The sequence below is a fragment of the Apiospora aurea genome, assembly GCF_038362705.1.
Source record: "Apiospora aurea strain CBS 24483 chromosome Unknown utg000001l_segment0_segment0, whole genome shotgun sequence".
In the NCBI taxonomy this organism is placed as follows: domain Eukaryota; kingdom Fungi; phylum Ascomycota; class Sordariomycetes; order Amphisphaeriales; family Apiosporaceae; genus Apiospora; species Apiospora aurea.
Window position 1 is genome coordinate 1,414,650 of NW_027117388.1, and position 24,165 is coordinate 1,438,814.

Below are 24,165 nucleotides of genomic sequence, written 5' to 3' on the forward strand. Positions count from 1 at the left end.
AGTCCATGGCTTAGCAATCAAGGAGTTGCTTGTAGGAATAGGAGTCAGGCCAGGCAGTCGAAAGCCTCGTCAGAGCAAACCAGAAGTTGTCGGTGTTGGCTAAATTCCATATTGCCCGAACCCCGTGAGTGAGGAACGGTCGTCCCATCATTAGACGGAATAAGCAAACAGTCACATAGGTAGTCTTGGTAAGCAAAGGGCTGTCTGCACATGGGTAGCTACGGCTTGGCTACTGTAGCTCGGAACCTAGCTTATTTGATGTTGTAATCCATCACTTCATTGTTGCGATAGCTATCACACAATTCGACGTCACCATCGGAGTATTTGTCTTTGATTTGATGTTGATTTTTTTTCCTACAGCAGGAACGTGTGCCGGAAAGTAACATGAGGATGTCTACAGATCCAATCGTAAGCAAGGACCAACGGTTTCGCGGTGGGCACTCCCTGCCTTTTCTGGTATTAGTACAGATTGGAATAAAAGTAAAGAAGCAAAAAAAAAAAAAAAAGACCCATCAATGGGCTTCTTCTTCGGCTTCGGCCCCAGCTGATCAATCCGCCTTAGCTGCCACTACTGTACAGGCATCCATCCGTCGGGGCTCCGTGTCCGTCTGTATCCTTCGTTTCAACCACCTAGCTTCGTCGTAATAGTCATCCGTGGCTAGGACCCAAGGACCCTGGCTCGCTACGCCCGTTCTGCGGCCTACTGACTTGCCAGATCGGGTGCTGGCGCCCACTTCGACGCCTCCCATTCGTTCCATAGCGAATATGCAATATACGGCCCAGGATGGCTATGTGGAGAGTGCGGGGCCCGAGAGTCGAGGCATCATCATGGTTTAGGTATGGAGATGGGTAGGTCAGTACGTGTACCTCTCGCGGGTGGTACTTCTTGTCATTACATATCGTCTTATCTGGGAAGCTGCCGCCCGGATTCCCATTACTTGAAGTGGCTCCCGTCCGTCGCGTCGCATTGTGTGCATTCGCTCCAAATTCCACCGAATTTCTCACGTCGCTGCACATTTTCGCTTCCTCTCTCTCTCTCTCTGCTTCTACTCTCTCCGTCTCTGTCGCCACCTGCTTCGTTACTGCTGCTGCTGCCTGTCCCAACGCCGTGTCACCCCAGCAATTCGCTGTCTGAATAAGCCCTTGAAAAATACCACGTACAGTAGTCCGCATCCCGATTCCGAGTCCGTGGAATGCGCTTGGGTGCCGCCGAGGAATCACTAGTCCACCTTTATTAACCTAGACTGTCTTATCCTCGAAACCGATTTTGCACAAAGCTCCGAGCTACATTCTTCGCCCCGTCTCGCTTTTCTGTTTTATTCTCCGAACCTCTGGGACGGGATATTGAAGAACCATTATACCGTATCTCTGGCTTGCGACCAGGTCTTGTTGCATGCGCAAAAGCGATACCGCCCCCCCGCTGGATAATATAGCGACATTCGGACCCCAATACTCGACTCTTGGCTGAGTTGAGTGTTGCCCGAAGCCAGTCCGCTCTACTACTAAAATGCCCGACGACCCGTTCGACAAGGAGACCAAGCCGGCAGATCCCCTGGCCGAAGCCAATGCGCCCACCAACGCAGAGGAAGTCGCCCCGGACGTCCCCGAAAATGATGCCGAGGACGAGATCCGCCACCAGTCGGAGCCCATCCAGACCCGACAGGAGCGCCAGGAGATGAAGCGCACCCAGAGCCAGGCCACCGATTTCAGCAATCTAACCCGAACGACATCCAGAGCATCTATCCCGCAAAAATCGAAACCGTGGTATAAGCAGCCCAACCCTCTGCGATGGGGGTCTATACCGCCTGTGCCCAAGGAGCGACAGGTCTCGAGGGAATACAATGCCGGGTTTCTGAGTCGCTTGACGTTCCAGTGGATGGCGCCACTGATGAATGTGAGTTGCGCTTATCTGGCCCGGCGCGGAAGATACCTGCTAACCCGCAAATAGGTCGGCTATAAGCGACAACTAGAACCCAATGATATCTGGGCTGTTAACCCTGACAGGTCCGCCGAGAAGTTGACAGCCAGATTCCAGGAGTCCTTCAACCGGAGAGTTGAGAAGAAAGAGAAGAACCCCTTAGTATGGGCACTCCACGAAACTTTCTTCCTCGAGTTCTGGATAGGCGGGTTCTGCCAGTTCTGTTCGTCCATCTTCCAGGTCATGTCGCCCTTCACACTGCGCTACCTGATCCAGTTCTCTCAAGACGCCTATGTCGCTTCCCAGCGCGGCGAGCCTGCGCCGCACATTGGCGCGGGTGTGGGGCTCGTCATCGGAGTTACCGTCATGCAGCTCTTGCAAAGTATAGGCGTGAATCATTTCATTTACCGTGGTATGATGATTGGTGGGCAAGTCCGTGGTGTTTTGATCGGTACAATTTTCGAAAAGTCCATGATCATCTCCGGGCGCGCGAGAGCTGGCGGAGAAAAGACGACGAAGAACCCCTCCGAAGAGACTCTGGGAGAAAAGGGCGAAGGTCAGGAGAAGAAGGACGAGAAGAAGGACGAGAAGAAGGAAAAGAAGAAGGCTAAGAAGGGCAAGGGCCCGGTTAACGATGGAACAGGGTGGAACAACGGGAAAATCGTCAACCTCATGAGTGTTGATACGTACCGTATCGATCAAGCCTCGGCGCTATTCCACATGATCTGGACTGCTCCCATCACCTGCATCATCACGCTCGTGGTGCTGCTCATCAACTTGACATATAGCGCCTTGGCTGGATTTGCCCTGTTGGTCATCGGTGTACCTGTTTTGACTCGAGCCATCCGCAGTCTCTTCCGGCGAAGAGGTGTCATCAACAAGATTACCGACGAGCGTGTGGGCCTGACACAGGAAATTCTATCTTCAGTCCGCTTTGTCAAGTACTTTGGCTGGGAGTCGGCGTTCTTGGAGAGACTCACGGAGATCCGGAACCGGGAGATCCACGCCATTCAGATTCTTTTGGCCATTCGAAATGCCATCAACGCCGTCAGCATGTCGCTTCCCATCTACGCCTCGATGTTGTCGTTCATCGTCTACTCACGCACGCATCCGAACCTCCCGCCAGCCCAAGTTTTCTCGTCTCTTGCGCTGTTCAACGGCCTGCGTATGCCGCTCAACTTACTGCCCCTGGTAATCGGTCAAGTCGTCGACGCGTGGCAGTCCCTTCAACGTTGCGAACAGTTCCTCCTGAGTGAGGAACAAGAAGACGAGGCCGTCATCAAGTCAGACCTTGAGGTTGCGGTGCAGGTCAACGACGCAAGCTTCACTTGGGAACGCACCACGACTCAGGACCCGGATAAAGCGAAAGCCAACGCGACCAAAAAGGGAAAGACTCCCGCCCCGAGTTCGGACGACACCAGCACCCTGGTGGAGGAACGCGAACCGTTCAAGCTGCACGGTCTCAACTTCGAGGTCGGACGGAACGAGCTCATTGCTGTTATCGGCGGCGTGGGCAGCGGGAAGACTTCCTTGTTGTCGGCCCTGGCAGGTGATATGCGTAAAACGTCCGGTGAGGTGGTTCTCGGAGCCAACAGGGCTTTCTGCCCTCAGTATGCCTGGATCCAGAACGCTACGCTCCGCCAAAACATCTTGTTCGGCAAGGATATGGACCGTCGATGGTATAACGAGGTGATCAAAGCGTAAGTACATCCTTGTTGGTTCGAAACTGCCCTGAAAGGCTTTCAAATATCAACTGACTTTTGATATAGTTGCGCACTGCAGCCTGATCTGGACATGCTACCTAATGGCGATGCTACAGAAATCGGTGAAAGGGGTATCACCATCTCTGGTGGACAGAAACAGCGTCTCAATATTGCACGCGCCATCTACTACGACGCTGACATCGTCATCATGGACGATCCGCTCAGTGCTGTGGATGCGCATGTCGGTCGTCACATTTTCGATAACGCTATCGCCGGTCTTCTAAAGGACAAGTGCCGAATTCTCGCCACACATCAGCTTTGGGTTCTCAACCGTTGCGATCGCATCATTTGGATGGAAGGAGGCAAGATTCAGGCTGTCGACACTTTCGCCAACTTGATGGCCAACAATCCCGACTTCCAGAAAGTCATGGAGACAACGGCCGTAGAAGAGAAGAAGGAGGATGAGGAGGCGGTGGTTGAAGAGAAGACTGCCGAGACCAAGGATAAGAAGAAGAAGAAGCGCGCCCCTGGCTTGATGCAGGCCGAGGAACGAGCAGTGGCTAGTGTGCCCTGGTCCGTCTATGGCGACTACGTGCGAGCCGCTGGTTCTATCCTGCTCGCCCCTCTCGTCTTCTTGACTCTCATTACGTCCCAGGGTGCCAACATTGCGACCAGTTTGTGGCTGTCGTACTGGACTTCCGATAAGTTCGGATTCTCCAGTGGTGTTTACATTGGTGTCTACGCGGGTCTCGGCACTATGCAGGCGTTGTTGATGTTCGCTTTCTCGATCGAGTTGACAATTTTCGGAACGACCGCCAGCAAGGCTCTTCTTCGACGAGCTGTGTTCCGGACTCTAAGGGCCCCTATGTCTTTCTTCGACACGACTCCGCTTGGCCGCATTACGAACCGTTTCTCGAGAGACGTCGATGTGATGGACAACAATCTGACGGATGCCATGAGAATGTACTTCTTGACACTAGCCACCATCATCTCGGTCTTTGCCTTGATCATTGCCTTTTTCTACTACTTTGTTATCGCGCTGGTGCCACTGGCGGTCATCTTCATCCTTGCGGCCTCTTATTACAGATCTTCGGCTCGCGAAGTCAAGCGTTTCGAGTCCGTACTCCGCTCCGTGGTTTTCGCTAAGTTCGGTGAGGGTCTGTCGGGTGTGTCCAGCATCCGCGCATATGGACTGAAGGATAAGTTCGTAGCGGAGCTGCGCCATTCGATAGATGAGATGAACTCGGCCTATTACCTCACCTTCTCGAACCAGCGGTGGCTGTCCATGCGTCTGGATACAATCGGCAACCTGCTGGTGTTTACCACGGGTATCCTTGTCGTCACTGCCCGGTTCTCGGTAAACCCCTCCATCGGTGGCTTGGTTTTGTCCTACATCCTGTCGATCGTGCAGATGCTGCAGTTCACCGTGCGGCAGCTGGCCGAGGTGGAAAACGGCATGAACGCTGTGGAACGTCTCCAGTACTACGGCAATCAGCTCGAGCAGGAAGCGCCCGAGCACACCGTCGAGGTGCGCTCGTCGTGGCCCGAAAAGGGTGAGATTGTCTTTGACAATGTCGAGATGCGATACCGCGCCGATCTGCCCCTGGTGCTCAAGGGCATGAATATGCATGTGATGGGCGGCGAGCGTGTAGGTATTGTTGGTCGCACCGGTGCCGGCAAGTCTTCCATCATGTCGACGCTCTTCCGACTCGTGGAGCTCTCGGGTGGCCACATCACCATCGACGGCCTCGACATTTCCACCCTTGGTCTCCACGATCTCCGTTCGCGCCTGGCCATCATTCCTCAAGATCCCACCCTATTCCGCGGCACCGTGCGCGGCAACCTCGACCCCTTCAACGAGCACACGGATCTGGAGCTTTGGTCGGCGCTCCGCCAGGCCGATCTGGTCCCCCATGACGCCCAGCTCGAGGATAAGAAGGACCCGTCGCGCATCAATCTGGACAGTGTGGTTGAAGAGGACGGTCTGAACTTCTCGCTGGGCCAGCGGCAGCTCATGGCCCTGGCCCGCGCTCTCGTGCGTGGCGCGCGCATCATCGTGTGCGACGAGGCCACCTCGTCGGTGGACATGGAGACGGACGACAAGATCCAAGGCACCATTGCGAACGGTTTCCGCGGCTGCACCCTGCTATGCATCGCGCATCGCTTGCGCACCATCATCGGCTACGACCGCATCTGCGTCATGGATGCCGGCCGTATCGCCGAGCTCGACACGCCCCTGAACCTCTGGAAGAACGAGGACGGCATCTTCCGCAGCATGTGCGACCGCAGCGGGATCCGGTTCGAGGATATTGCCGGAGCCAAGAACGAGTTGCCGACGGCCATCGCATTGGAAGACCAGGGGCCGAGGGAAGGAAGCAGCAGTGAGAAGAAGGACGAGGAGTTGTAAAAAGGGCGGGAAGAAGCACCCCGCTGATGAGTCTGTTGGAGTTTCATTTACTGGCCCATGCATCGAAGCGTGACATTGGATTTACCAACATGCCACATTGTTTGCGGTGATTGAGTTTCACATCGGGCCAACCAGCAGCAGGCTTTCTGATCCGGTTTTGGTTATTATTTATTACCACGGAGTTTTGGGATAACTACTACATATTACTTATTATTTAAACATGCAGGTGGGGGTCCTGGGCACAACGACGAACGAAGGACGACGACGACGACGGTATATGGCCACCATGCACTAAGTATATAACTTCTTGGCATGTTTCCAAGTTGGATACTTCATCAACGACACGATTCGAACGTATAGAGAGACAAAGAGACATATCTGCGTGTACGTACCGGTCCAGTCTGACCAAATTATTAGATAATACACAACATGAATAATGCACATACCAACTGTCTGTCTCTGTGTAACATGTGTGCTTAGTGGCTGGAGTATGCAAGATGCGCTGACATGTTCGTATTAGTTTGTAGGTGTCAACGACAAGATAAATACGCGTACGTACACACATATTACACATTACAATTAATCCAGCAACATATTTCTCGCCTGAGCATCACCCATCATAGAGGTAGGCATTTATGACTAGCACCACACAAATTCCGCGAATAATCTAATATAACCACTGTCGGGACCATGGAACTTGGTAGCCCCGCAGCAGAGTCACAGCATCAGATTTGGTACATGATCAAACATGAATCAGAAAATAAGTAGTATTTACTGTAGTGACGACAAACAGAATATGCGATGAGCATAATCAACCATCCAGAACCGGGAACTCCATTCTTGATGCCTTCCCCCTTTCTCCCTCTCTTCGAGGTTTACCAATGACAACAGTAGTAGTGAGTGATCAGGCCATTTGCAGAAATCTAAAGTAGTTTCGATCAAAGAAGAAAACTACCCACCCCCTTCTCCTGGGAAGAAAGCATGATGCATACGCCTTTTTGTTTTTTTGTTTTTTTGCCTGTTTATGCGTTCGGACCCGGACGGAATCGCGGAAAACCCCACGATACCATCCGACTAATACATTAATTAGATGTGTAATAATATAAACCAAAACTCCTTTAGCTCCCCAGACTGCTTAGAACCGATCCCTGGATTGGTCCCACTGCTGGTTGTGAGGCGGCGGGAACTGGCCGGGCGTGTCGTCCAGGAGGTCGTCGAGGAACATGCTCGGAGCCCTTTGGCTGGTGGGGCGCGCCATGTTGACCGAGCTGGTGCTGATGTTGCGACGAGGGTCAGGACGCGGTGCAAGACCAGGCGACTCGGTTGGGCGACCCAAGCCCCTGGATTCCGGACGCGCCAGGCCACGAGAGTCGGGGCGGAGATCCGACATGCTGATCGAATTGTGGATAGACTGGCGCGAGCTTTGCTGAGGGGCGCCTTGGCCAGCCGCATAAAAGCCAGAGGGCAAGAAGGTGGACGAGCGGTTTCCGGCTTGGGTGCCGCCGGGAGCAGTCGGGGAGAAGAACAGATTCGTCTGGCTCGGCGTAGACGAGGGGACGGGGCCGCGGGTCGTCCTACGCACTCCGCGGCCGGCCGAGGCGTTGATAGCGCCCAGAGAGCCTGCCGAGTTTTGATCCGTGTATTTGTAGAAAGGAGGAGCAGTGGTACTGGCCACGCCGGCGCCGGGAATGCCGGCCTTGTCATTGGCCAGATGTTGCGCCAGTGCGGCGCGCTTGACGGAACGGTGCAGGAGGCAGGCAACCACGGCACGCCACACCAGGACTGCGACACCAATGGCAGCCAGAATCGATCCTACTATGATGAAGAAGGTGCCCTGGGGAAGTGTCGACTGGCGCATGAAGGGCGCATTGCGCGTGTCCGGAACGGCCGGAGGCGGGTAGCTGTAGGAGCCCGGGAGGGTCGGGAGGGTAGGCATGTTCTTGCCAGGAGACGTGGTGCTGAGTTTGGGCTTGTTGTCAGCGGTCGTCGGCGATGTGGTTGCCGTCGTCTTTTTTTCGGTGGTCAGAGGTGGCAGGTCGGCTTTCGTGGTGGCATCCGTCTGGGCTTCTGTGGTGGCCGCTGTGGTCGGTTTCGCGTCGGCGGCGGTTGTTGGGGCAGGAGCAGGAGCAGGAGCGTTGTTGGTCGCAGGTGGTTGTTGCGGTTGAGCAACGACGGTAGCGGCCAAGAGCGCGAACGTGGACAGGAGCAGTGCCCGCTTCAAGGACGGGCGTGACCGGGCCATGGCAGCAACCGTCTACGGCGAGTAATGATTTTTGAGACGAAATCGAAATGGATATCGCGTGTTACAGTCACGGGACGCCTGAGACGAGCAGACAGGGTCGGCCGTGTAAGTGGGAATTGGCCAAGGCTTATTCGAATAGCGTGTGGTTTTGTGTTGCGCGGGAGTGGGCTCCGGCTTGGCTGGTGGCCTTTTTCTTTTCCTCAGATGCACATTCAAACGGGAGGCGCGACACGGGATGCGACGAGCGAATGAGGGAGCCGAGTTGGGTTCGTCGGATCGTAGTGTTTCAGTATCAAAGAGAGCGTGGCTGAGGCGAAAATGGAAAGAAGAAAGAGTGGGATTATTTATGATGGCATGCTACTGGGCTGGCTAAGGAGTTCGATAGTAGACGACGGCAGCGACCTCAGCGACGTCGCATCGTGTGTTTTTGTCTGGGTTGAGGTGCTTTTCTGGCCGCCGACAGTGTGTGTGTGTGTGTGTATATGTGAATAATAGTGGTGTGCCTCTGTAAGTGGGAGAAAGGGAGGTCGTATGGGGACCGTGTGGTGTGGACTGGAGGGACTGGAGGGACTGGAGGGACTGGAGGGACTGGAGGGACTGGAACTGAAGGGACCTGCGAGTGGGCTGGAGTGGACTGACTGGGAGTGAGTGGGTTGGGGACTTTGGGGGGAGGGAATCAGTGGAATACGATGCATTAAAAGCCCGAATCAGAAGGGGGAAACGAGGAAAAGGGAGTGGAGCGGCTGTCGAAAGGTCTCAGTTGGTCGTAGTCCCTCCCCGTAATCCGCAATAGCCTAGAGCCTAGGCCCTGCGATAGGTCCCAGCGCTACAATCCATTGACAGACAGGCGGGCCCCAGTGAGCTGGAGAAGGGCCTCTTTGATTTTTCTCTTTCTTTCTTCCTCGGCCGGCGACTATGTAGCCCTCCAGCCCTCCAGCCCTCCAGACGACCAGGCACCAGAGGCTAAATTGCTGTTGAACCGCGCCGCCATTACTCGATTGGGCTGCTCTACCTGCGCCGCGCTGCGGCCTGCAAACTGCAAACTGCAAACTGCCCTGCAATCAGCCACCGGTTGGCGACGCTTTGGCAGCTGCTGGCAGTTTATGTACGTTTATGCTGTGAAAGGCTGCACAGCGCTCAAAACGCCCCGGCGCAAGCATCGGCAACGCACTGGCAACTGGGAAATCAAAAACCCCGGGGCAATATCTAGGGATGCTATTCTTGGGGGACAGGGCAATTGACCAGCATCGGGCCCGTGTGACTGTTACCCTCATTTTAGACATCAGCTCATATGCAGGTGCAAAGGTGGTAAGTAGTCCATCGTCATGGAAAGATGCCAGATGCTGCTGCATTTCTGTTCAGACCTCAGATAAGTATTTCATGAGTCTTGGTCGGTGACTCGCGAGCGCGCAATAAACATCGGCCTGTTGATGGACTTTTCGCCGTTGCTCCCTGCGACCGTCTGCAAAACATTCCAAGCGAACGCCGATAGGGATGCATCGAGTTCATGCATGTCCAGTGTCCAGTGTCCAGTGACGTCGCAATCTAAGACCCCATATACTACTATGCATTTTCGGGGGTCCTGCATTCAATGGGGGCGCGTCTAGCGCCTAAGCACTCCAAGCTTTATGGGTCCTGCAGCAGCGCGGATTTTTTCTTTCTTTCTTTTGGTCGGACCCCGGAGCCATTAAGTTCCAGGGCGGTCAAAAGTTCCAGCAACTTTCGAGCTGCGAATTCTGCCGGAGGGGCCTGGAATCTGGAATCTGCGTAAGGTCTGTCTATCGATTGACTGCTAGGCGCATTTCGACGATACTACTACGAATAGTAACCGAAATCCCTCCCACGACACCTTCACCATCCAATCCCTCTCTGCCGCCTCTGAGACTTCAAAATGGGTGTCGCCAAGAAAACCCGCAAGTTCGCCGCCGTCAAGCGCGTCATCGGCAAGCAGGACGCCCGCCGCCGCGAGAATGCCGCCAAGGGCGAGGAGAAGAACCCCCAGAACCCAAAGTCGAAAGCCAAGGCCGAGCTCGTCCGCGAGGTGCCCCAGATGCCCTCGTCCATGTTCTTCCAGGCCAACACTGCTCTTGTGCCCCCTTACAATGTCCTTGTGTAAGTCTTGGCCCTCCTTCTGACTTGGGCCGACGGTGCCATGCGCCGCCGCCAATGGAGAAAACAGCCTTGCTAACCATGACTCTGTTTAATAGGGATACAAACGTACGAAACGAACTCCTTCGCCGTGCCATTGCGCCCTGCTGACCGAATAATCATCTAGTTTTTGTCGCATACTATCCAGCGCAAGCTGCCTCTCCGTACGTTCTGCCGAACCCTCTCGAACCCTCGAAACCGAGCAGGCAGAAGCGACTTGCGAACACGGGAAAACTGACAATATGAATAGTTGAATCCATGATGGACGTCCTCTTGGCCAAAGCCAACCCCATCATCAGCGACTGCGTCATGGGCGAGCTCGAGCGCCTCGGCCCGAAGTACCGCCTCGCCCTGCGCATCGCGCGCGACCCCCGCTGGGAACGCCTGACCTGCGACCACAAGGGAATCTACGCCGACGACTGCATCGTCAACACCGTCATGAAACACCGCATCTACATCATCGCCACCAACGACAAGGACCTCAAGAACCGCGTGCGACGTAAGTATCGCCCAGTCTTTCTGCCCACCCCCTCCCTCCCCCTGGATGTCGATTCTCCCGGCATATTTGAGCTAACCCTGCTATACAGGCATTCCTGGTGTCCCTATTATGTCGGTAGCCAGGGGTAAATATGTGATTGAGAAACTGCCGGAGGTGTCGCATTAAGTCCGTTTCCATTCCGCCGGTAGTACGAGAGTCGTCATCATTTGCATAAAGAAGAAACTATTAGGGATTTCGGGGTTCAAGGCGTTTGGGGGTTTTGTTTCGGACTAAAAGATTTGTCCAGTTTCCTCGAAATGCAGTTTAAGCATGGGAAGAAGCATTGTAACGGCGTTCTGGCATGGGGGACGAAAGACAAAAGCAGCAAAATTGGCACTGGAATGTATTGAACTCATTGGCTGATGATGGAACATTCTCTATCTATACCATGACCATATTGATAATACCATAAAAGGAGCCTCTTCAAGAGTGTGAAATATCAAATACCCAATGGTGGTACATTGCTAGTAAAAAAGGAGAGCGGTGGTCGGTTATGAGTAGTAGTCACGCGTTGCGCGTATAGACATCGTGATATTATATCCTAGGCGACTGCTCTTGTCCCCATCTCTTATAGGTGGAAAGGCATGTATGTGACCAAATCGGATGGAATGCTGCTTCGGACTTTGGCTATGTACAAAGAGTGTTGCCGAAGCTCTCTTCCCACCATCTCTCTCGTTCGTTCTTTCGTCCCCACCCCCTTATCCCATCCCCTACAACACAAGCCGCTTGTTCTTGTTTAAACTCGAAAGAGTCTCTTCCACGATGCGAAGCGTAGGCCCATCGGCTTGTCTTGTGTTTCCCTCCCAGTCACCCTATGGGGTGATGGGGTATTATCTAATCCATCCTTTGCCGAAAAACTAGGCTGATCCAGAGCGGTTGACGTAAAGAATCCGAGGACGGTGTTGATCGAGATGGGTAAAAGTCGTCCCCTAGTTGATGTGAGGCGCCCTCGTATCTCTCGTCTATTCAGGTCCCATTGCGCGTCCTTCGTTGGCGTCCCACCTCCACCTCCACCTCCATGCCCATGCGTCAGCGCAAGCTGGGATTCATTGGCATAGTTTCAGCAAGGGCAAAGTCAGTATTTCTGAGCGCCCCACGGGAGCCTTGCGTGCGTCCATTTCCCTGAACGCCGTTTCCTTGTTCTGCTTTCATCAACGCTTTGCTCCTCTGGAGCCGGCAATACAAAACATCTCAGCTCGAGACCAAGAACCGCAAAGTAAAGAAAACGTAGTGTACAAACAGACTTTCTTTTGTTTTCCCCAGGTGAACAAGCCCCGTGCCTGCGATTCTTGCTGCAGAGGCAAGCAGGATAGTGTTAAAAAGCAAAGCCAGTCCTGTATGCATATATACCAAAATTGGAAAACAATTTGCGCAACCCGTACTCCATGCAAAACCAAATGTCGACGTCGGCCAGACGCTGCCAGTAAGGCAAAAGGGACGCAAGAAGGGCGCTTGGATAGGGGGAGATCAGAGGAAAGAACAATTGAGACGATCTAGTATGGTGTTGGAAGTTAAGGTGGAGGGAGGCTTAGTTGAGGAACCCCTTGCAAGCTGCAGTACCGCAAAGACAAGGGATACGGTCCAGGGCGCCGATTTCTCGCTCAAACTTGTAGTCGTAGGTCAACTCTTCGTCTGTAACTCAATGTCAGTAAACTGTGGGCAACGTATGAGCATGTGTATGCAGGGCATCGGCTGGACTCACTCTGAGCGATGTCCCGTAGGGCATAGATGACAATTCGCTTGCTTCCTTCCACCTTGATAATCTTGGCCGTACAGTTTGGCATGCAGCTGTGGTTGATGAATCGAGCAATGCCACCCTTCTTCGTCGCATCGATGACGGTGTTGTCGTCAATGCGGAAGAGGTAACTACTGCCAATACCACTCTTGAGGTATCGATTTTCACGAATCTCTGCAATCTGTTGCCGAACCTCCTCACCAACATACTCGATAATCATGTCGTCCTTGTTGATATTCTCCATGGTATAAAGACCCCAGTTGTGGATGGCAGACCGGGCGAACTTGACTGGCTTCTTCCGCTTCTTAAGCTGGTTGAATCGCAGAACGTCCGAGTCTTGGCCCAAAGACCGCTTCTGGTCGTTGAGATCGGCCACGAACCGTCGGTTGTTCACACGATTCGCTCGCGAGTTGCCCTTAGCCAAAAGCTTCTCGGCTGCAAGTCGCGCGGCTTCGGCGGCGGAAGCCACCGGATCTTTGCCATTCCTCGCAGCACGGGCTTGCCGTTCTTCCCGTTGCTTCTGGATCTTGAGGTGATGCGGCAGATACTTCGACTTCTCCGAGTTGAGAATCTTCTTAACACCTTCAGTACGGGCACATCCAGTCGAATTCGGCACATAGTAGCCTTCGATGACCAGCGGTTCGTCCTGTTTATGAGCGGGAGCGTTTAATTCTCGTACCCGATTGTGTTTCCATATCCAGAGACGCGGGTCACCAATCTCACTAACAGGAAATTTCTTCCTGAGCTTGGTAAGATCCGGCCCGTCCTTAGGATCCATAGGCAATTCCATCATGGACGGAATGTCCAGCTTGAATTTGGCGGGAAGCGCCATTGCCGGAACAATCGCATCGGAGAACTGTTCATCTCGGACGACAGGCTCACTGTCGTCCTTCAAAGCTGGCTTAGGGACCACCTTCTCCGGAACATCGTCTGGTTCCACGGTCTCCTCCTTCTCGGCCTGCTCGAGCGCTTCTTCTACGTAAGCTTCTGCTTGTTGCTGCTTCTTTAGAGCCTCGCGCTCCTCGAAAAGCTGCTTCTTGGTCTTCTTTTGGTCTTGGGGGCAGCCGGCTTCTTCTTCCCCTTTGCGCCCTTTTCTGTTGGTGGCTGGGCAGTGCTGGGTGTCTGCTCCCGGTCGGCGTCGGCATCGGGAATGATAACGTCTGCGACATCGTCCGAAGCAGGGAAATCGGTCTCGAGAGTGCCGATAGTAACACCGAAGAGTTCCTCGTCCGTCTTCTTCTGCCTCTTGATGGCAGCTTCGACTTGTAGGTCGAGCTTCCTCTTCTTGGTCCGAACGGGGCCGTCGTTGAGCGCAAAGCTGGCTTCCGTCATCGAATCGTCAAATCCATCTTCGTCCGTGCTCATGCGACTGCGAGGGCGTGATTCGGGCTCCTCCGTATCACGAGCCATAGAGTCCCTAGTCTCCGCCTCATTTTCTGACGCTTCATCGTCGCTGTCGGGCGCAAGGCGATGGTGTAGGCCTCGGAAAGCATTTCGTACCGGGGCTGCTCGTTTGCGACCGAACGGATCGGCAAAGCCGTCGTTCCGCCGCGCCGCAGCCTTGGACTTTCGGATGCGAGGAAGGGCCGTGACGTCCAACCGGGCAGTTCGCCTTTCTATGGGATCTGCTCGAGAGTTGGGCGTGCTTACAGGAGTGGGTTCGTCTTCGTCGACTATCGTAACGGTTGGGCCCATAAACTCAAGGGGGTCTGGGAGGTTGAGTTTGCGACGCTTAGCGGCGTGATTGGCGGGATCCAGGAAAGTGTTCAGTGTCGGCGCGGCAACCTTGGTCCGAATGTGCCTGATCAGGTGCTCCCTCATCTCGCGGCGCACGATCTGGACAGCTTCAGTTACAGGATCGAAATCCTTGGCTCGTTGTTCTTTCTCTTCCTTCATTACAGCTTCCTCATCCCGGCGTCGAATGTCTCGCTCGGATCGAATTCGGGGCTCGGGGGCGGCCTTTCGCTCGGGTTCGCTTCTTTGGCGCGTATGACCGGCTGTATAATTGTTTGCCGCTGGAGCAGTGCCGTTGACTAGCTCCATGGCCATAGTATAGTTGAAGAATGCGCTTCCGTTCGCTGATCTGTAACACCTGTAGGCCTCCTCCCGACCTCGCGTATTGTTGGGGAAAACAACGAAATATCCACTTCGGTCAGCACGTATATCCTCGATAAGATACGACTTGAGGCGCTTCTTCATATGTGCAATTGTAGCAGCCATCACCGGGACGTTGGCTCCAGAGACGAAGAGATAGGGTTCTGTTCGCAGCTTCTCGGATATTGGTTGTAATTCGATCAGAGACGACTTGGGCTTGTCGGGCATCGCGAAAGAGGAATGCGGCTCAGGCGTTGACATAGCAGGCTGTCGAAAGGCAGCTGGGCCCCTTGGTGCTGTTGGTGGAGGTCGAGAAAGCCCGTCGATGGAACCCCTTGGTCGAGTCGCCGCCGCTGCCGCAGCTTGAGGAGCAGGAGTACCATGCTGAGAGCGGATCGCGGCAGAGCGTTGCTGCTCCTCCTCCCTGCCTCTCTTCAGGACATTCTCGAGCATGAGGCGGCTCTTCTTACCGTCGCGATCAAAATCTACTTTGATCTGGTTCGACTCGATCCTGCGCCCATTCATGGTCTTGACTGCTCTCCTAGCAGCATCGACGGCAGAGATGGGGGGTCGTCGCCCGGGTTTGGAGTCTCGGTAGCGGAACGTAGCAAAGCCAAGATAGGCACCCGTCTCCGGATGCATCTTGTTGCTACTTTCGGCTATCTCACCGTAGGTACTGAAGCCTTGGGCGATTTTGGAAAAGGCGACCAAGGGGTCGAAGCCGCTGACTACGATTTGCGTTGGAGGACCAGGCCCGATCGAGGTGGCAGAGTCATACGGATACGCCTTCAAGTTGTACGGAGTCTGGCGCAATCTAGCCTTGGCCAGGTGGAAATCGACATTGATGTAGTCGAGCCAACTGCCTTTGGCGAGTCTGGGGTCTGCCGGGGGAGCGTCATCTTCCTATTCAGCACAATTCGCATTAGCCAGGATTCTCATTTTTGTTTCATTTCACACAAGTCAGATGACGCTCCCCCTCCAGACACTTATAGACATGTATATATATGTAGTGTGGTTTACATACCGAACCGAGATCTGCGTAAACGGGTTTTTGGGATTTCCTGTCGGTCGAAGACAACTTTTTATCGGTCAACGGATCGTAGGTGCGTTTGATTCCCTTGATCAGGCGGGCCGGGTCGCGGGCCGGGATACGGTCAACGATGCCATGTCGGTGCGCCGACGATGACGATGTGGACGTCGTAGTATGAGAGGCGCTCGTGCCATCTTGGGTTCCGGTGACTTCCGAAAGCTGGGAAGCGCCAGACGTGGTTTGCTGCTTATTGCGTTGCAGGTTGAGCTGGTTGGAGGGCGGGATATGTGAAGAGGATGGGGAAGAGCCTGCATTGGTGAGTGGGGTGAGGTTGCTGTTGGAGGCACGCGACGAGAAGTTGTTCAATGAGGCTGATTGGTTGTTGGCACTGAAGACCGAAGAGGTGGTGCTGGCATGCGAACTGGCGGAGCCAACGCCGTTGAGGATATCTCCTTGTGCTGACTCGGTATCATCAGTCGGGATGAGTGGATGCGCGGCATCAGATATGGGCATGTCGGACTTGGCAGGGCCATCGCGTGGACCGAATGTAGAGGGTATCGAAGAAGACATTCTGGGATCGCGGTCGGCAGCGTCTGAAGACGCCCTGGACTTTGCTCGCTCCCGTTCTGTGGCTTTTTCTCTGGCAGCGCGAGGGGCGGCAGGGAAAAACTGGGCGAAACTCGCGCCGGTTGCGCTTGGGGCCATATTCTTTCTTGGTTCGCGAAACGTGATGTCTGTTTTCTCTACTTCCTCAATCCACCAACCGTCATCATCACTCACAGAGAGAGAAAAGCTAGATGACGCCCTTCATCGAGAACGTAAGCTGGGAGAGGATCGCGATTGAATTTTTTCTTGGGTTGGTCGTGGGGAGGCGGTGGGAAAAGAGGTATGAGAAGACGCGAGATTGTCTCCTACGGTCCGTCCACGCGACAGAAATGAGATGCAAAGGTGACGTGTGGAGCACCCCAAAAACCAAGGCGACGAAAGTGCTACAATCGGCCCCAGACCGCCGCGCAGCAGATGGCCGAATAGAGTGAAGATAAATCGTAAACAGGTGTCGCGAGGTAGGAAGCTGACGAAAGCCCCGGTCGAATTGGCAAGTTCCAGCGTGTCCCAAGGGGATTCTTGGGGGAAGTTCAGACTTCAAGTCGGAAGTCGAAGATCGAAGATTGAATTGACACAACCTCTCAAAGAACGGCGATGGAGCCGAAAGCCAAATTAATCTGGGCCAGTGGATTCGCTGGAGATCCCAGACGCTGAAGCAGGCTCTCTACAAGTAGTAGTATTAGGTGCGGACCGGTGTCAGAATCAGGTACTGCGGCCAGCGAAAATGTATGGACGAGGTACAAGCATGCCAGTCCAAAAGACACATGAAAGAAGCAACGTGAACTTCCCTGCTTCTTGCAAGGCTGGCCAATGCGTTCTGTCCACCCCCCAGCCACACGTCTAACTTTGGCATTGACTGAGCAACCTCAAGGCGCAGAAGGCTCAGGCACTGACTGGCATGCAGTTCTGCCACCATCGGGATTGGGTTCTTCGACGATTTGATTCGACGGGATTGTCCAGATGTCCATTTCAAGGCGACAGAAATAGGGGGGAGCGATAATATTAAATCTGCATGGTCGCGTCATTATCTTGCCAAGCCTGAGGCCTACCTACCTACCTACCTACCTACAATGCCCCAATGCCGAGATGCATGGAAAGAACACTGCATTCAACGTCTGACCGACGGGAAAACAAAGAGAATTCCGATTGCGACCAAGATCGTACGTAAGGAATTTTGTGGTAAGCACACTATTCGGATAGGCAGACATATAGACAATCACTGCATTCGCCCATGGGGCATTCTTCAGGCCACATTAGTTCTTTTACTTTCCGCGTGGGCTGCCAATGTAACAAAATTGTGTGTTTGATGGACTGGCTCTTGTATCATCAATGCACTATGCTCTGAATTGTAGTGTTCAACACCCCCTTAGTGGACACGGTAGGATCAGCCTATTTCGATATACGATATACACTATATTGGTATAAATGTAGTATCATTCAGCAAAAGATATCCAAACTATACCGTTGGCAACGTGGCTGTGTCTACAAGTTTCTCATTCAATGCTGCGGGCTCTTCCATATCTGCCAAAATTCAAATCAGAAATGTTTGAATGTAAACCGCATTTGATTGCAATATTCACCAACGTAGAATCATTTACGGATATGCATATCTCAACATCATCTCATCGCGTGAGATAGAACACCTAGATACTCGGTACTATGGCGACAGATATATAACAGCCACATAGCAATCTATATTCGTCAGAACCAATCGGTTCTACACTTGAGCCGTCCATAGACTCTGCAATGAAGACCCAACTAAGCATCATACACGTCCTCCCAGCCATCAACTCCCAGGGATTCTCGTCATCCATTACCCATGGTGCGTGGTGTTTACCTGCCCAGCAGGCGTCGTCAAACCTTGCCCGTACTACCGTATCATCTCTGAATCATTTGCGAGCCTCCTGCCGCGCCGTTTTGGACGGCGGCGTCCCCGTCACCATCCAGAGAGCCCAGCCCGTGAGAGCAGCCATGGCACCACCGCCGAGAATCATACCACTATAAGACCTCGATTAGCCCAAGTCCGCTCATAATCGATTCCTTCTGTGGTTTCATCTTGGGACGCAGCCATATCCATCCTGAAGGATTGAAAACCATCAAAACTAAGATAGCGCAACGTGCTATGATGACCAGAGACAGGCATCAATTGTAAGGGCACGACCAGCCATCCTCTCATACTCGAAGTGATAAAAGAAACACAATAGGCCCAGACTTACGTATTCGTCATGCCAGACGGCCCACCGCTTCTCTTCATGCCGGCTTTCGGTATGGTATCAATAGGTTTCGTACCAAGGTCCTCCTTGTCCGCATAATACCTCCGGAGAGCCGGCACCGAGCGTTGCGCAAGACCTGCGCGGCCCCGTATTGCTCGAGAGCCGGAACGGGTAGCTGCTGCAGTGAAGGACATCGTGAGGTGGTTTTCAAGAGTGGTTTCTTGAACAATTAAATCGGTATGTTAGAAAACGTTACAATGGTATCATATAAACTCGGTATAGGTTTGTATCTGCAATCTCACGAGTCCGCTGCAAGGGATTTATACATTTATAATGGAGTCCATTACGCTACAGGCATGTCTTGGTGTTACTGGATGTTGAAGTCACTGTGACGGCATGAGTCCTGAAAGTGGAGCTTCGGCAGTACAATAACTTCACCTAGCAAAAGCCACGGCAGAAGGGAAGTACTAGTAGGCCAAACTTCAATTCGATGTAACCTGGCTGGCTGTTTATAAATACATAATGAAATACTGTATTTGGCAGTGGCTGGACGGAATTCCGGTCCAGAGGGATCACTGCTCGTGGCATGTTAGCCATGACTACCCAAATCTCATAAAGGGTGGTGTCGTGTGTTGTCGTTTAGGAAGCGACAGTTGCTTCTGTCAGTCGTACAAGTAAAGTCCCAACAATGAACGCCGAATCCGGTTTAGATGAATACTCTTATAACGCCTCGTACACTCGTTCAAATGCAATCCCACCTCCCTTTTTACTCGGGCATCTGCATCTCGAACTCGTCATCATCTTCCAAAGCCCCAGGAAGTCCGCCACCGACTCCGTCGAGCTCATCCTCATCCTCAGGGCTGAAGATGGACAAGAATGGAACGCGCTCCTTCCACTGCTCGTCTTCGGCGGCAGCCAAAGCCTCCTTCTCGCGAGCAAATCGGGTTGGGGTGATGGTCCTATCCGAGTCGTTGGAAGTGATTGTCTCTGTGCGAGTAAAGCTAGGAGCCTTGGGCTTGTATTGGGGCGGGGGTGCCTTGGCCACAGGTCTCTTTGTCTGTTGAGCAAGCACCGATGCAGTTGCGCGGCCTTTGTTGTAGCCAATCGTTGTGCGTGAGTTTGCTTCGATGTGTCGAAGATCCATCGATGTCTTCTTAGCCACAGTAGGCCGAGTGACAAGAGGATGTTTCGTCGTTCGCAGAGATGGAATGAACGAACCCGTGGTTTTCTTAGGAGCAGCCACAGGGACCACGCGGCTTGCCTTGCGCTGCATCGACTTGGTCGTGTCATCCATGGTAAGGGCTCTGGCAGCATTCTTGGACGCGAGCGACGATAGTGGCCTACGGACCACCGATGCCTGGCTGGCTGGCCTGCTCTTGATTGATGTCGAATCTGAAGCGACCTGCTTCTTCTTCAAGTGGTCCTTGGCTTCTGGGACGTCTCCGATGGACCAGTCCATATCCTCCATGGCCTCCATGATTTTTCGTTCGCCCTCCTCCAGGGCTTTGCGGTTCCTCTCCTCCAGCTCCTTGTCTGCCTTGGACTTGCCTTCATTGTCAACGGGGTTGTAGTAGTACTGGTAATGGCCCTTGAACAGGTTCTCGGGCTTCAGAGCCTCGAACGTCAATCCGCCATCCGGGAAAACATCCGACTCGTAAGGCAGGTCCTTGGGCTTCGGGGGGGCAGTATTCAGGCTCCTCGTCGCTCAAGTTGTCTTCCACCTCTGCGTGGATCTGAAGCTTCTGGACTTCATTCTGCGGTTGCTTCTGCTTAGGTCGAATGGTGCCTGGCGCCTTGACTTGTGACTTCTCTAGATCCTGGATCACACTCTTGACGTTTGTGGGCGGAGCCCCTTTGGCCTTTGCATTCGTTGTCTTGTTCCCGAGAGCAGGACGAGCACGCGGTTCTATATCGACGCGAATTAGTATCCAGTACGTCAAGATGTTTGGTTTGGGACCAGGTTCGGGGATGACGTACCACATGGCGTGACGAAATTCGATTTATCCATTCCTTTGAGGCCTTTGGAAGTGCCCATGACATTCTCGTTTCCCTTTGTACGGTTGCCATTTCCCAGGACGCTCTTAGCACCTCCGAGAACGTGGCTGGCGTTCTCGTCGTTCAGCGGGATCTTGACGGGTGTCTTGGGGTAACGAGACCCAGCAGGTCGGTTGGCCTGCTGCTGCTTGAGCGCCGCCCCATTGTGGTGATGGGCCACCAGGTTCTCTTGGTCGCGTGCAACCAGCATCTTCTCGTAATGGACGTGTACGTAAAGTACAGTGCTAGCTTAAAGTAGGTCTAATAAGATCAAAAAGCTCGGTTTGCCGCGAAAATTAATTTCGATTCCCTCAGAGTGCAAGCAATGCAGGTCACATCAGCATTATGGTAGATATCCAACAACCTGACGGGCAAGGGTTTGTTGATGGTTGACGGTGGCAAACGGTAGACGTATTCGCGTTACCGTGGATGACTTTGGTCAGGTCGCGCGGGTGTACAAGGAAAATGTTTAATTGCCGAGCTGTGTGTGATGAGGCTGGGAGATCGGGACGCGGATATTTGGATTTGGTTCACAGGGCAACGGCATGCACGGAATGCCGACAGTGCGTCTCTTTCCGGTTAAGACATTGGAGGCAGGCAAATGGACACTAGTGGTTTGCAAGTATCCTTGTACTTGTTGCTCGAGCCAGCTGTTTTCGGCCAATCAAACCAGAGCAGCACCCCTCCTTTTTAGGGGTTCGATGGCTGCTATTGATTGCAGCTCCTGTGGAGGGGCCATCCTAGGTGGTAGTAGAGTAGTAGGGGGGGAGAAACTTCAGGCCAGGTTGAAGTCGACACCTGGGCATGCTTTAGGTGCTTCTTGTACCTGCCCACCTGCTATCCAAGATCGTTCCAATGCCATTGAAGATGGATACTCGACGGAAATACTCTAGAAGCAGCAGAAGCAGCCTCAATATCGTTTTTAAATACAGATGGGCAATATTCCGCGTTGTACTAGTAGCCGTATCATTATATTATGCCCCAGTCGAAGGTAGCAATGGGTGTCTGGCTTAATTACATCCCTCTGGTAGGTACTGGCATCATTTCCGGTAGAGTAGGGACCTAGAGTCAGTTCCATAGCGGACCACGTACTTCTCTCCTGTCCCACGCAGCGGACACCACGCCAACACACAGGCATGCGCCAGACCCAGACCCGGGCAGAGCAGCGAGAGATTGCTTGATTGCTGGATTGACCCGTCCCAAGGCCAAACCGGACCTTCCAGCACCAGGCACCTGGCTATTACAGGCTAACAAGGGCAAAAGGCACGACCCTGCCCAGCTCCTCCTCCCTTTCTTTCAGCACCCAGCAGACAGTGTGTCAATCAAGCCATTGATTAATCGACCCCTTCTCCCCTTCTCTCCCCACAACCAACCTACTAAGCATTCAACAACTTCATCCCCAAACTCTTCTTTCAATCCTGTCATCCTTTTTTGACTTGTAGCAAACCGACCTCGCTTCTATCCCAGACCTCACGACTAAACAAGAACCGCCATCATGGATCGCATCAAGGAGGTTAGCAGCTACCCAGACACCTCTCCCTTTCACGCCTGTTTCCCCATTTTACCCCACCATCATCACCACGCTCGTCAGGAGCCAATGCGCAGGCCGCCAGGTTGCAGCCTGTACAGCTCCCTGGAGGCCGACGACGACGCGGCGCACCCGATCAAGCGACTCCTCCATCCCTACAGCATATTGCCTGCACCTAACATGCTGGGTTCTTGACTAACGTGTGATGGCGTGATAGAAAATGAACTCGCTCCGCCTGGAGGCCGACGAAGCTGCCCAGAAGGTCGACGAGTTGCAGAACAAGATCAAGGCTCTCGAGCAGGAAAACCTCGCCAAGGAGCAGGAGATCACCTCTCTCTCCCACAAGAACGGTCTCCTCGAGTCCGAGGTCGAGAAGCTCGACACCTCCGTCAAGGAACTCAAGAAGGCCGCCGACGAGGGCCAGACACATGGTACGCAGAACGAAACCCTGCAGCGCAGACTGCAGTTGCTCGAGGAGGAGGCCGAGGAGGCAGACAAGACCCTGCGTGAAGCAAACGAGAAGTAAGCCAACCGACCAGCCCACCCCCTGATTCGCCTTTTTTGAAAGATGGTTACTAATGGAGCTTTCGAAATAGGCTCCGCCAGACTGACGTAAAAGCCGGCCACTTTGAACGCAAGGTGCAGGCTCTCGAGCAGGAGCGGGACCAGTGGGAGTCCAAGTACGAGGAGATGGCCCAGAAGCACTCCAAGTTGAACAAGGACTTCGAGGACTTGCAGAACGAGGTCGCCAACATCTAAGCCCTGGCGCCCCCCCGTCATGATTCGGATCTGACGAGTTCTTGGTCGAGTCAAGGTTCCAGCTGGCTGTCTTGGAGCGCTGCGAGAGGAGAAAGGTGTGAATGCGTGTTGTTGTTGATGTTGGAGGATACATGGGCGTGGAAGGATTTCGTCTACCCCAAGCAAACATTGCATTATTTCGTCGCTGGCCTTCGATGGGTTCTTCGCAAGGCCGTTGGTTCAGCGGCTCGACACGGGGTTCTGTCTTTTGTTCTAGAAGAAAATGTAATCGCCGAGAGGCCACCGCATTTCAGGACTGATCACAGGATCACTTATACCAAGAAACACAAACCAATGACCCCCTTTAACGGCATATGCCTCTATCTCTTGAATGTGCATTGCCGACTATTAGTTCCCCCCTTTTCATGCGCCTTCTCGCCTACTATTTGCGAGCGAACGCTTCTTCCCCTGCAGTTTCCGGCCAGCAAGCGCCCGGTCCGCCTTGCTCTCGTACCTGAACTTTGGCTTCTTCGCCTTTTTGGCCTTTTCCACCTTGCCCTGGGCCGCCCGCCTTGATTCGTTGGCTTTGCGCTCTTCCTCCTCCAATGCCGCCTGCTCTTCATCCGGCCGGTATAGCCCGTCCCTCGAGACACTGACCGATTCCACCGTAACGGATGTGTACTTGTCCTCGTCGATAAACTCTTCTTCGTGGTCTACGTTCTCGGCTTCGAAAGCGACGGGAGCATCCGGCAGACCGTCCCATTCCTCGCCGAGTTTGTCGTCATCCTCCTCGTCCGAATCCACGCCGCCTGCTCGGTCCGCGGTCCGTAAAAGCTCCTGGACGGTCTTGACATGGTTTGCTACTTCTTGCCTGCGGCTCTCGCGGTGCTATTTCCCCCAGGACGTTAGCATATTAATTCGTAGAAATTCATGAGGTACCAAAGTCGGTCTCTCTTTCTTACCTCTCTCCTCGCATCAATCTTCTCTTGCCGCGCTTGCTTCGCTGCTTGCTCTTGCGCAAGCTTCACACGCTGCAGCTTGCGCTTGTGGAAGCCGGTCAGGTACTCGGAGCGGGCCTCGGGATCGTAGCTGATTTCCTCGATCGTATGGGTGTTCTTGCGCTTCTTGGAGGGAGCGTGGAGGATGTTCTTCTTGGGGCGCGGGCGCGCAAACATTTTGGCTGGCTGTGGTGTTTGGCTTCCAAAAGCGTTCGATGGAAAGGAAGAAGGAT

At 53.6% G+C, this 24,165-nt stretch overlaps 8 protein-coding genes across 8 annotated transcripts; 3 read left to right on the forward strand and 5 right to left on the reverse strand.

Moving 5' to 3' along the window:
• Positions 1-1,507: 1,507 nt before the first annotated feature.
• Positions 1,508-6,028, forward strand: PG986_000452 (uncharacterized protein; the record flags this gene model as incomplete). The annotated part of the gene is made up of 3 exons (XM_066836674.1): positions 1,508-1,894; positions 1,949-3,618; positions 3,688-6,028. The coding sequence occupies 3 exons, from the start codon at positions 1,508-1,510 to the stop codon at positions 6,026-6,028; spliced, it is 4,398 nt and encodes a 1,465-aa protein (XP_066705567.1).
• Positions 6,029-7,163: 1,135 nt separating this feature from the next.
• PG986_000453 (proteinrelated to CSI2 protein) lies at positions 7,164-8,270 on the reverse strand (the record flags this gene model as incomplete). Its single annotated transcript, XM_066836675.1, has 1 exon — positions 7,164-8,270. One exon carries the CDS (start codon positions 8,268-8,270, stop codon positions 7,164-7,166), a length of 1,107 nt encoding a protein of 368 aa, XP_066705568.1.
• A 1,891-nt stretch (positions 8,271-10,161) lies between these two features.
• On the forward strand, positions 10,162-11,082 carry PG986_000454 (uncharacterized protein; the record flags this gene model as incomplete). The annotated part of the gene is made up of 5 exons (XM_066836676.1): positions 10,162-10,382; positions 10,478-10,487; positions 10,546-10,582; positions 10,669-10,917; positions 11,006-11,082. 5 exons carry the CDS (start codon positions 10,162-10,164, stop codon positions 11,080-11,082), a joined length of 594 nt encoding a protein of 197 aa, XP_066705569.1.
• Positions 11,083-12,484: 1,402 nt separating this feature from the next.
• Positions 12,485-16,520, reverse strand: PG986_000455 (histone-lysine N-methyltransferase- H3 lysine-4 specific; the record flags this gene model as incomplete). Its single annotated transcript, XM_066836677.1, has 4 exons — positions 12,485-12,588; positions 12,659-13,805; positions 13,850-15,688; positions 15,810-16,520. The coding sequence occupies 4 exons, from the start codon at positions 16,518-16,520 to the stop codon at positions 12,485-12,487; spliced, it is 3,801 nt and encodes a 1,266-aa protein (XP_066705570.1).
• Positions 16,521-18,310: 1,790 nt separating this feature from the next.
• Positions 18,311-18,828, reverse strand: PG986_000456 (uncharacterized protein; the record flags this gene model as incomplete). Its single annotated transcript, XM_066836678.1, has 2 exons — positions 18,311-18,419; positions 18,638-18,828. The coding sequence occupies 2 exons, from the start codon at positions 18,826-18,828 to the stop codon at positions 18,311-18,313; spliced, it is 300 nt and encodes a 99-aa protein (XP_066705571.1).
• Positions 18,829-19,400: 572 nt separating this feature from the next.
• PG986_000457 (uncharacterized protein) lies at positions 19,401-20,879 on the reverse strand (the record flags this gene model as incomplete). The annotated part of the gene is made up of 3 exons (XM_066836679.1): positions 19,401-20,306; positions 20,356-20,540; positions 20,612-20,879. The coding sequence occupies 3 exons, from the start codon at positions 20,877-20,879 to the stop codon at positions 19,401-19,403; spliced, it is 1,359 nt and encodes a 452-aa protein (XP_066705572.1).
• Positions 20,880-22,163: 1,284 nt separating this feature from the next.
• On the forward strand, positions 22,164-22,955 carry PG986_000458 (uncharacterized protein; the record flags this gene model as incomplete). The annotated part of the gene is made up of 3 exons (XM_066836680.1): positions 22,164-22,181; positions 22,414-22,718; positions 22,793-22,955. 3 exons carry the CDS (start codon positions 22,164-22,166, stop codon positions 22,953-22,955), a joined length of 486 nt encoding a protein of 161 aa, XP_066705573.1.
• A 402-nt stretch (positions 22,956-23,357) lies between these two features.
• Positions 23,358-24,109, reverse strand: PG986_000459 (uncharacterized protein; the record flags this gene model as incomplete). The annotated part of the gene is made up of 2 exons (XM_066836681.1): positions 23,358-23,822; positions 23,897-24,109. The coding sequence occupies 2 exons, from the start codon at positions 24,107-24,109 to the stop codon at positions 23,358-23,360; spliced, it is 678 nt and encodes a 225-aa protein (XP_066705574.1).
• Between the last annotated feature and the right edge of the window lie 56 nt (positions 24,110-24,165).